Source organism: Taudactylus pleione, unplaced genomic scaffold, assembly GCF_031769625.1.
Source record: "Taudactylus pleione unplaced genomic scaffold, aTauple2 ptg000032l, whole genome shotgun sequence".
NCBI classification, from domain to species: Eukaryota; Metazoa; Chordata; class Amphibia; order Anura; family Myobatrachidae; genus Taudactylus; species Taudactylus pleione.
This window is the reverse complement of record NW_028284434.1, coordinates 7633227-7645490: the sequence shown is the minus strand read 5'-3', so window position 1 is coordinate 7645490 and position 12264 is coordinate 7633227. Positions and strand designations below refer to the sequence as shown.

The 12264-nt window shown below is 45.0% G+C and overlaps 1 protein-coding gene across 1 annotated transcript in view; it reads left to right on the top strand.

Moving 5' to 3' along the window:
* VPS35L (VPS35 endosomal protein sorting factor like) overlaps positions 1 to 5287 on the top strand; it is a 102748-nt gene extending 97461 nt beyond the window's left edge. Inside the window, exons 30-31 of the mRNA XM_088451936.1 lie at positions 303 to 449; positions 4088 to 5287. Coding sequence (XP_088308062.1) covers positions 303 to 449; positions 4088 to 4186 — 246 coding nt within the window. The 3' untranslated portion in view covers positions 4187 to 5287. The remainder of the gene's footprint in view (positions 1 to 302; positions 450 to 4087) is intronic.
* Positions 5288 to 12264: the final 6977 nt, after the last annotated feature.

Genomic DNA, 12264 nt, shown 5'->3' with positions numbered 1-12264 from the left:
ATTCATGGGGCTGTAACTCGCTGCATAAAAGATACAGACATGGAGAAGATGTTGCTTATACTTAACACCACAACGGTTAAGAAATGTGATCTAAGTGACCGTGGAAGGTTTGTTAGTGCCAGAATGAGTGATTTGACCATGAAAAAACTACTTCCACATTCAAGAGGTTTCCTCAAGATAGATGTAAACATGGTTCCTGTACTCCTCCCTCACATGAAGGCTGGCATACAAGTCCGCAAAAGTCATACTGTATCATTAACAACTTAATAATGGAATGTACCTCTTATGTTTTCCTGTTGTAGACTCTAAAGCGTCAGAGCTCCCTTGCTCTGCTCTTTTTTAATAGTATTCTTGCTCACGGAGACCTGAGGAATAACAAGCTGAACCAGCTGGCTGTCAACCTGTGGAACCTGGCTCAGAAACATGGCTTTGCTGACACAAAAACCATGGTAAGCGAAGTCGTAGGGGAGGATGGTTCATCTGATAATCTAATATGATTGATGGTTTATTGCTCTTCACCTCATGGGTATATGCTGCCAACCATAAAGTCAATGCACATCATTTTTTTGTGACCTTAAAGTGTTCAATAAATGTAAATACGAGGGAGAGTCAAAAATTATCCGCACTACAGTTATATTAAAACTTCTGTTGGCCGCACTGTCTTATCAACGCTTTCCATACTAGGTCGCTGTCTCCCCAGTCACTACTGTGCAGGTTTGACCGTGTTACGTCAGTTAATATGTGACTGCAGTGCAAGAAAAAATGGCTGCCCCGCTTGTGATTTGCACGAAAGATGAGCAGCGTGCAGTGATTCGTTTTTTGTGGTCTGAGGGTGTGTCTGGTGCTGATATTCATCGAACACTTTGTGCACAGTATGGAGAAAGTGTTTTGTCGCGAAGAAGTGTGTATGAATGCATAGATAAATTCAAAGAAGATCGCACAAGTGTCAGCCATGGAGAAGGAGCCGGACGCCTGTCCACGACTGATGAGAACATTGACCGTGCATGTGAACTGATTCTTTTGGATAGACGATAGACAGTGGTTTATGTTGCACGAAAGTCTTGGGTGAAGACAGCGGTGCATTTGTGGCTCACACCTCAGCCTAAAACATTTTTTAATGAGGGAATACGAAAGCTTGTTGACAGAATGACAAAAGTGTAATGAAAAGCGGGGAGATAGTGTCGAAAAATAATGTATTTGTCTTTTCTGAAAGTTGATTAAAATAAATTCTACAGCCAGAGTGCAGATAATTTTTGACTCGGCCTCTTAGATGGCTCAGTCCTGGTTACCATCTATAGTACCTTACTACAACAGAGGACACCAGCTGAGGACTTAACTGAGGAGAATTGGTAACCTCCTATCTGTGGCTGTTCAGCTCTTGATGAACCATAAGTCCCATCATGCCTTGCTAGTTTTGTAATGCAAATAATTTACCTAATAATAACACCAAATATTTAATAACCCTCATGTATGTTTAGACATGATAATCCTTATTTTCTGTACTGGAGCAGAAGTCCTATTTTTTTGATTGCATTGTTGAATGCATAGACAGTTATAGACAGATATCTGCATATATAGGGCCTGATTCACTACCGATTGCAATAGTGATTACGCACGCAGTCTCACTGCGATAGTATGCTAATCCATTGCGGTCGCTATGACTCCGCAGCACAACATAAGGACGCCCACTTTACCTTATACACATCCGTAATCCTTAGCAAGACTGCAAAACCATCGGTAACATCGCGTACCATCGCAGCCTCACACACACCTCGCAGTCCCGATCACAGCGGCCGGTTTCAAACATGCGCACTGCGATGCATGTGCAGAACGCAACAATGGGCTGATTGCGTGCGTAATCGTAGTTGCGATCGGTAGTGAATCAGGCCCATAAACCTTATGACTTTGGCAGGTAATCATTAGTATTGTTAAGTGGTTTGATCCTGCTCCTTTTGTGATTTAATACAATTTTACATGTAAATGAAAGCCTGGAACCTTGCTCTGCTGCGGAAGCCCCAATATGTGCTATAAAATAAGATTATATTTTTAACAATATTTATGTCTAGATCAGTTTGTGGGCAGTATTCTATGACGAGGAGAGAGATTCAGTAGTATGCTATTAATAAAAAAAAAAAATGGCCCCTCAAAGAAAAGTTTCAAAGTGATATCTTACAAATGGTTCTTTCTTTACTTTAACACATTGTCAATAATATGTTGGATGTTAACTATTCTTCAATCTTTTAAAGACCCCCATAAGGTTCAAAGTGTTTATTGTTTAGCTATGCCTCATATATGAGGGCATCTGCTAGTTCTAGACCAGGGGGTCTATTTACTAAGCTGTATTTGGCTGGTACCTTATCACCGTTCACTTTATCTCCTAACACAGCTTAGTAAATAGACCCCTTAGTACTCAGGACCCCACACAGTTCACGTTTTCCAGGTCACCTAGCAGGTGCACGTGTGCAGTCATTACTCACTGACACATTTTTAAAAGATCCACAGGTGAAGCTAATTATTTCACTTGCGATTCTGTGGGGAAGCCTGGAAAACATGCACTGTTTGTGATTTTTAGGACCGAGTTTGAGAACCACTGTTCTAGAGCCATGATTTCCTTATGGTACTGACTAGGGTGATTGGCACCCAAGCTGCAATATCTGGTAACAGTGCCAGTATTGCAGTATGTAGCCTTAAGACAAAATTAATGGGGTCATCATCACACATTTTGGTAAACCTGGACCAGAGGGATAAAATCCAGTAATACCAGACGTGAACAAACGCCCACGTCTTTTCCAGTTTGGCCACTCCCTTTGCCTAATCTGATGTTTTACAGTTTGTTTGGCCTGGGAGTAGATCAAGGGATTATGAAAGACCCAAAAACATGTCTTCCTGGTGCATGGCTAACTTTGCAAATAGATTTAGCAACAACCTTATATAAAAGCTAGGTTAAGTGCTATAATAGAAATTATGTTATACATGTTATTTATTTGATTACTTAACATTTGTATAGCTCCAACATATCCTGTAGCACTTAACGATTGGGAAGAAACACAGCAATAATATGAGACTGGGTTTTCAGACTTCCATTCCTCTATGAAATGAAGAACTCTAGTTTCTTTTATAGGTTTACAACGGACCTTCCTATTCATAACTAGTAGAAGCATGGGCTTGCCATCACTGTAGAGCAGGCAAATGAAGGAACTGGAGGAGGTGTTGGGAATGAAGGGCCCCACAACTCTTCTTGATGAGTAAATACATGTTGAGCCTGAACATCCATGTTTTACATGTCATATTGCTAGGGCAGGTTACACCTAATGATAGCCATTAACCATCGATTGGTAGCAACCAGCATTTGTTTCCTCCCAATGGCTACACCATTGATGGGGAGATCCGCTGGGAGAAATCCCAGTACTGCAGTCCCTATTCCTGTCCATGCATACACCTGAACCATTGATGGATTAACCCACCAGATGGTTAAAAACCTTCGACCATGGATGGACATCCCAAGTTACGTAGTTAATACTAATGGGCACGGTTTACTTTACCCTTCACTTATCCTACTTTTAGCTTTTTCCTCGGTTCATATGACTTTTGTTCAGTCACTTGCGTGCTGATTTTCAGGAATGTCTCCCATTGTGTAATGTATTAGAGAGTATTAAACAATTCACTAATGCCCAAATGGGGATGTAGTCAGCATCCTGACAGTCAGGATGCAGACAGTCACAATACCGGCAGCGGCATCCCGACTGTCAGAATACCTACAGATTGCGGAGGTAAGTAATAAGGTTAGGGGGAGGCTTACGGTTACAGTGAGGGAAAAGAGTTAGGGTTAGGCTGCGCAGAGTTAGGGTTAGGCTGCGGGAGAGTTAGGGTTAGGCTGTGGAAAGGGTGGCTTAAGGGAAGGGTTAGGGTAAGGGTTATAATACTTAAAGAAATCTGTCTGGATAATGACTGTTGGGATTCTGACCCTTGACACCCTGACTGTCGGGATCCCGTACCCAACTTCCCGAATGCATAGACTTGTATAAATATTTTTTTTTTTTTATCACAAATCCAATTGTATGAATTTTTATTTTTTTTTCTAAATTAGGTAAAAACTTTGGAATATATCAAGAGAAGAAGTAAACACCCTGAATCAAGTCACTTGGGTGACCTGGCAGTCAGGCTTCCTCTACAGTCTAGAACCTGATGCGATGTACAAAGTGTCTACATATGAGTTGCTCACAGGCAAAAGTTACAGTGGAGTGCCTTCCTAAGCAGCTAGTTAGTTTATACTGTAGTTAGAGTTCCAGACGAGAGACTGGACGAGAACCGCCTGACCGTGGTCCCTTGCGAATTCAGCCTGCTAGCTGTAATGTATATATGTGTATAAAGCAATGACCTCCATTAGTGTGAAAAGTCATTTTAAAGCTGCCTGTGTTCTAACTCATCTGTGCCTCCTGCTCACAAGCACCTGGCGAGACATTTGTATAGCAGAACAATTGCAGTATTATCAAGGACCCATTTCATTACGGCTTATTGTTATCTTCATACAAATGCATTCAGCCCCATATCCCTATATTAGATTGGCTTTCACTTTTGATACACACTTTTGTTGGATATGTTATACTGCCTTTTGTATTCACAATGCTAATATTTTTAACATTCGTATGTAGGTTGATTTAAGTTATACCTGCCTATTAATTAAATACCACTACTCTAATACATTCTCTTTTTGTTCAGAAGCATTTATTATACATGAAAAATTAACCCACCATTGTTTATTATAAAGATATTACAAGTCACAGAAGAGTGTAATGGGACATATATGGAGGCTCAGGCTGATACTGCTAATATAATGGAAGGGGTATGTTATTCCTTATATTAACGGTATTCTAACAGTGTTCCTAGGGACTATCGAGGCAATCATGTCACTTCTCTGACTAACAATATAAATCAGGTTATACATTACAATACACAAGTGATGTTTAACATGTATTTAAACTCCAGTAAATAATATACAGGTCTGATGTCATCACGTATGTGTGCATTAGAAAAACTTGTGTATTAAAATTAATACGCCCACTACTGTAAGTTATTACGGGTGTTATAAATCACCTCCCCATTTTATAAAAACATTGGACTATACAGTGCTTTTGTAGATTTCTGACTTTGATATGCATATAATGTACAACTGGAAGTGCATTCTTCAGTATATGCACATAACTTGGTTCTATGTATTGTACCATATCTGTGCACCATTCCTTATGTAGTGTCTTAACATTGCCAAATAAATTTTCTTTATTTCAAATGTGTTGACTTTCTTGCTTACACCAATATCTATATAATAAGCGAGAAAGTGTGTCTGTCTGTTTGTCCTTTATGCATGGCCAGAGTTTTGGACCTAGCTTCACCAAATTTGGCATGGTGGTGTAGTTTGACCATTATCAGGTTTTTGCCTAGGTTTGAACTTCATCAGGGCCACACACTGTCACACAATCCCTAAAAATTGGGACACTCTTAAATTACACAGATTCCATGGCGGTCTACCAAAAACCTGTGAGAAAGCTACAAAAGTATCCTTTTAACTTCAGTCTGAGCAAACTTGATGACTCATGCAAGTTCATATTAAATCCAGAGCCTCTGTGTTTGCATGCAAGGGCGTAACTAGAATTTTGTTGGCCACATAGCAAGATCTTAAAAGGGCCCCCCAGAGAAAGCAAGAAAAGAAAGATGGTTCCGCCCAGGAATTAATACACAATAAATGTCCATAATTTTGAACCAACGATGAACAATCATCTCTCCCTTAACGGGAAACACATCACTTTTAGTTGGTGGTGCACCCAGAGTCTGTATGTTTAGACACTAAACTATTGAGAAAAACAGACTCTTTGTTTGGGCACTCTTATCTAAATAATATAATAATTAGAATAATTATCACAAATAAAATATAACTTTTAATTACAACCACTTAAAATAATGTTGTCCAATATAAAATTGTAAGGGCAACCATCTTATTCAACCCCTTTGATCCTCAATGGCATAAATTGCATGTGATGAATAGGGATCCATTCTATCCACATATGTGATCGGGCGGTAGAAGTATTATGCACAGTTAACCCTAAGCACAAAAAAGTGAGACAATAACAAAAGCTGGTGAAAAATATTATTAAAATTATAATCTCATCGTGATCTAAATATCGCCATTCACTAGAATTAAAAATTTCTACTTCAGGGTCCATACGCTCCACAGGGAGACCTTGGGGTATAGGTGATTCAGAGTCATCCGGGCACCTTACGTAGTAAATTTTTCTACCAGGATGCACTTGGGTCTCCCTCTATACCTCGCCCCCGGGCCAGAGGCACCTCAGTTTCGTAGCAAACTAAAGGCTGGAGTAGGACAAGAGAGAGAGAAGAAAGTACATTTTTCTCCCAGGATGCACCTGGGTCTCCCTCTATACCCCGGGCCAGAGGCACCTCAGTTTCGTTGGGTGCCCGGCTGGAGTCTGGTCACTGAACGCGGTGGGGCTGTTTAAGAGCCCCTGAAGATTTGTTATTATAACTTCTTGTTTTTCCAAGAGCTAACTGTGCGGACAGTCCAGGGGATGTCCACGCTGCCGATTCGTCACTCCGCCGGCGCCTAGACGCCGTTACTGATCCAGAAATCTCAGCGGGTCTCGGCTAGCAGAGCCCCCAGAGGATCCCTGGACTGCGGCCGGGTGCTACGGGGTAGGTAAGCGGTGGGTCACTGCATAAGCAGTGTCCCGCTGAAATCGCACTCTTTTACCTCCAGGGCTGGGGACTCCCTGGGGATGTCGGCAAGTGGAGCCAGGCATTGAGCCCTGCGCTTCCACTGAACCACCAGGGACACGCGCTGGATAGTAAGGGCATGAGTCCAGCGTCCCAGGGGTTAAACGCCGGCCAGGGGAGGCAGCCTTCCCTGTCTAACAGCCTGCTCCTCCCTGCTGCACTGCGCACCTTTCCAATGCGGTCTGGCTGTGCTGGGGCAGCTTCTCTTCCGGATCCGCCCTCTCATAGGTCTCTGGCAGCCATTTTCTCCTGACTGAGTCGCAGATCTCTCAGGCAGTGCGGAGCCTGGGTCCCCCTACGTACCTCTCCTCCAAGGTGGTCAGTGTATGTAGCACTACCAGACACTGAGTCTGTGTAGTTGAATAGTAGTGCAATTTGTGCAGGTGGATTTATCTCTGCATTGTATGTGACTTTATGCTAGCGCTGTCTGTCTGAGTTTCTGTTTTCACTCTGTCAGCCATTTTACTTTCCCCGTGCTTTTCTCTTTCATCCACTAGGGGACACTGGAGTTCAAGACAGTGGGGTATAGACGGTGGTAGAGTAGAGCCTGGCACTTTAAATAATTTAGAAGTGTGACTGGCTCCTCCCCCTCTATGCCCCATCAGCCCCAGTTTTTAGAATGTGCCCGAGAGAGCCGGTCGCACATCAGGCTGTCTCCAGCCTTTCTCATATAATTATATTTTAAGCTTTTATTACAAGCACTGAGGACAGGCAGGCTGCTTACTGTGGCAGTCTGCCTGCTACGTGGGAGCCGCCAGGAGGGCACCACACGGCTACTGCAGTCTGTGTCCGGTGACCCTGAGGGGGGGACTTTAAACAGAGTCATCGGACTCCATGAGGACCCGCCACAACTGAAACCGGTTCGTGTCCGGGTTTCCTCATTTGCCCCCCAGCCAAGCAACCCGGCCGCAGCAGTCCGTAAGTATCCCACTACTCCTGACTAGCTGGAGTGGTGGGTCAAAACGCTGGGCTCAGGGACAGCGCACACTGCATGGCTGTCACACACGGCTCCTTCCCCCTGCCAGTGAACGTGGTAGTGTAGGAGCTGCTGACGAGACCTGCCGCTGCACTCGACAGTCAGTGTCCGGTCTCTGGCTTATTCCTAGCCATCCCCCTCCTATTAACGAGGGGATGGAGCGCGGGCCCCTGCAGGTGCGTGTTAAGCGGGTGACTGTCAGAGACGCCTGTTCCTCCCTTCTCTATATTGGAGTAGAAACGCTGGGCGGTGTGAGTAAGATCACACAAATGACAGACGCCGCACCGCTGCTCACTAAATAGTGCAGCACAGGCGAGGTCCTGCCATCTGGTGTAATGGCCGGCTTCAGGAGGCAGACGCGTCCCTCTACATGAGGCAGTGCAGCGCTGACAAGCAGCGCGATCCTTGGTGAGCTCCCATACCCCGCTCAGGAGGGCCGGGAGGAAGGTTGTCTTCCCTACATTACGCCCAGCCCACTTTCTCCTAGTAAGTGGGCAGAGGCGAGCCTTACAGTGCACGCGCGCGCGCGCACACACACTGATAGCCGGGATTTTAGGGAAGAGCGCGTCATGCATAATAGCTGCGCCATCTGTAGTCGGGCTCGTGCTCTAGGCCCTCATCTGAGAGCAGTGCGGTCTGTCGGTCCATTAGCGCTGCTGCGCAGACATACTCTGCATTAGTCCCCCCTTGAAGGGACCTCAGAAGTACCTGGGAGGGCATCCTGCCGCGTCTAGAGCAGGCAGCAGCAGCCCCCCCCAGTATTAAAATGGTGGCCGCACTCGGGGCAAAGCCACGCCCCCTTCGCGGCCCAAATTGCGGGCGCGCAACAGCCCAACCAGCGGGGCAGCCACCACTGCCTGCCGCTGGTTAAAGATGCAGTGCAGTACAGACCAGCGCCTGAATGAGCACGGCTGCCTCCTAACTCCTGCAACAGGGTTAATTAGTGTGGGTATCCTACGCGACTCCCTCCTCCCACGCTGGGAGTGCTGCTAGCACAAAAGTAGAGGTAGGAGTATAGTGCTAGCTAGAAATAAGTATCAGCGCAGGGAGGATCTCTCCACGGCTCTTGCTGTGTGGAGTTTGTATGTTCTCCCGATGCAGGCAGCACTGTCTTTGCTTAGGCTGGTCTTAAAAATTAGCAACGCTCCTCATCTAAATCTCAGGAGGAGATGCCGCGTACCGCAGCTCCTGGCTGGGCTGAGCAGGCTTCCCTGTTAGCTATAACATAGGGCTAATAGCCTTACGTTATACCAGCACAATGCGGCTCCCCGATGCAGCACTGTATGACCATCACACTCCTGTCACAGCAGGACAGCATCACCGCTTTATACTATTAAGGGGGCTAGCAGCGCTGTGCGGACTGGTTTGTAGCAGTTTGCACACGCACAGCGCGGTATTCATGAACAAACAGCGCCCCCTGCTTCCCTTTTAAGGACTGTAGTTACTACTGCACACAAGCATGATGGCTCAGTGCATTACCTGCAGCAGGGAGTGCTTTAGCGTGGGTCTCTTACGCCTACCACACTGGGTGTGTTTTAGCGCAAAAGGTAGGGGAGGCCCTGTCCTTGTATGACAGGAGTTTAGTGCTAGCTACAGTGGATAGCTGGTTGCTAGCTGTATGGGAACTAGCCCAATTCCCTTTTGCACCATAACACCACGTTAGGCGGTTCTGAAAGAGGCCAGTTCAGGTGATGCATCACAGCTAGAAGCGAGGGGTTGACGAGACAGTCCCGCCAATGCAGCGCCGCTTGGCAGGCTTCCCTTCGTTCTATAACAAAGGGCGCCTAGCTTAATCTAATGGCTTGGTATCTCAGCCTGTGAAGTATCATAGCCTCATGGTGTACTAGCTCTACTGTTCTGGTGCTGCTGCCAGAACTTATGGTTATAGCATACCCTTCACCCAGGGTTAGCACATTTTGGCGTCCCATCCCCAGGCTTATGCCTCACATGGGCTCGCCTTAAAGAGGGGCAGTATCTTCCCATGCATATATGTGGCAGCACATATACTACATTATAGGCTGGTCTTAAAACCTTTCACCAGCTTTCTGTGCTTACCTTAGAAGGTATGCATATGTGCATCTATTTATATCTCATGTGTTCCCTTCGGCAGCACATACAGGAAGAGGTTAGTAACGTGCGGCTAGTGTAGTTGTTGGCATTACGGCCTCACAGCACTGAGGTAGTCTTTTTGATTCCCACTTCGAGAAATGGGTTAATCTGGCGCTAAAATGGCTCACCTGCTAAGGCGAGTACACCTGTAACAGAAGGGTCCCAGGATCTAAACCAGTCTGAGACAGCACGCAGCTAACATATCCTGCCCCTGCGCAGTAGCAGAGTGACGGCCACACGCGGTACATGAGCAGTCCCCCTGCGTGGGGGTAAGCCACGTGTATGGTATGTATATGTGTGTGTGTGTGTGTATGTATATATATGTGTATATATATATATATATATATGTGTATATATGTATATGTGTGTGTATATAATATGTATATTGTATTTTATACTAGCGCTGCAGTAGAACATATACATGCTGGAGTGAATTTTGTCCTTGGGCTCAGTTCCTTCCATGGCTTTAATTTTTGCTCATGTTCTAATTTTACAATATTATCGTCACCTACTAAATTTGTATGTAGGTATGCGTATGCATATGTGGATATTACTTCTTATCCTTACTATAAGAGCAGGGGTAGGATCTGTTCTTATCAGTTTTATGTCTGATATCTAGCATATTGATAGAAGGCTGCGATTGGAGGCTGGACTCCTGATGCGGTAGTTGGTACAATAACTCCGCTTAACACGATCTCTCCCGGAGGATTGGGTTGTGTGTGTGTATATACATGTATATGTGTAGGAGGCCTATACTTCCACAAGCATTAGGTTACCTAGAATACCACGCATGGGAAGCCGCCTGGGATTACCAAAAGCTGTAGGCTATATGCATACATATTATATGGTGGCTCTATAATCTAAAGTCATGTGCTGCAGTTTACATAGTGATAGTCACAATTCCCTAAGGCATTGCTTCTAGTATGGACCCTAGACATGTCACATGTATATAAGGATATATACTTATATAGCTCGGTTCATGTCAGTCTATATCTATGGCGCCCCGTTTCGGGGGACCTATTATCATTACAGTGATGCACTTGGTAGCAAACTTGTAAGACGCCCATTCCTTGTATGTATATTTCCTAATAATTGGGAAACAAAAACCTGTTTTCTGTTTAACCCTACTGGGGTTATCACTACTGCTATCTCTCTTCTTTGCTTGGGATAACTAACGAGTTCTATGTCTAGGTACAGGTACCCTTCTCAGTATCGATTCCGGTACTCCATATTATTGTCGCATATCTCAATAGAAGGAGTGTAAAGGGCCCTTAAGTACAATTCATATCTTGAAGGCCTCGGGCCACCTACCGATTTAGGCAGGGACAGACCTGGGTTATACTAGATTGGTAGGCATAATACACATTGTAAATATTTATGTAAGGATACTTAAACTAGCAGACCGTTTTTGGGGTATAAGTATAATCTACAGATACACGTCTCTAATGGAACAGGCTCAGGTATAGAGTCCTGTTTTACGACCTTCTTGTCTCCACTAACATTCTGCTAGTTTCCACAGTATTTTCTACTGCACATCTCCAGACTGAAGTACGTGCTGTAGGGCATTGGTCTTAGCCCACTGAAGCTACTCTCTATTCCTAATGTGGCGGGTTGCTTTGCGATAGAACAGGTCAGTGACATTCTACATTTCGGCCAGAGGGCTTCTGGTCGCTCATAGGTGAGAGCTTACCCACTAATGCCTCGGTAGAGGCTCCTATTTCACGTAAACTGACATACATAGAGTTCTTCTCCCTTACTGCCTCCTAGCAGCCATCCGCTCTTTTAATCAGTTGGCTCTACACTTTAGAATTTTCCTGGAGTGTGGGTGCATAGTTACAACATTGAGAACCAATTCTACTAGAATCTGTTGGCGTTATGGACCAAAGCACATCTCTGGGCTACTGCACATCTTTACATAGAAGTGTGACAGTCACTATGTTCCACTCAGGGGGCCTGGTGGGTTTCCTGTTCAGTAGCTGTTGTTATTTTTATCATACTGACAGGTACCTGACTGGTATTTCCTGGTTGTTTTCATGCTATGTTCAGGCCAGCAGTTACTACTACCTATGCACTTCCATCATGTTGGAAGTTGTCCGTTGTTTTCTCTTTAGCGTCAGGGTTTCAGTTGCTGGTTCATTCCTGTTCTCAGAATGGGTTGTACTGCGGTCGGACCTGCTGGAAGGTATTGTAATCTCAATCTTCTCGAAGCCGCCTCGGCCTCATGCCCAGGGTGATCTCCACTCGTTGGAGATTTCTATGGTCTCATCCTTCCGCTGGTTAACAACTTTGTAGTAGTTGGACTTCCAGAAGGGTTCAGGGCGACTGTGCGGCCTTGACTTTTACCTCCCTGTATACTCTTTGTGAGGAGTTTGTGGACTCTCTGTTTTTGTAGA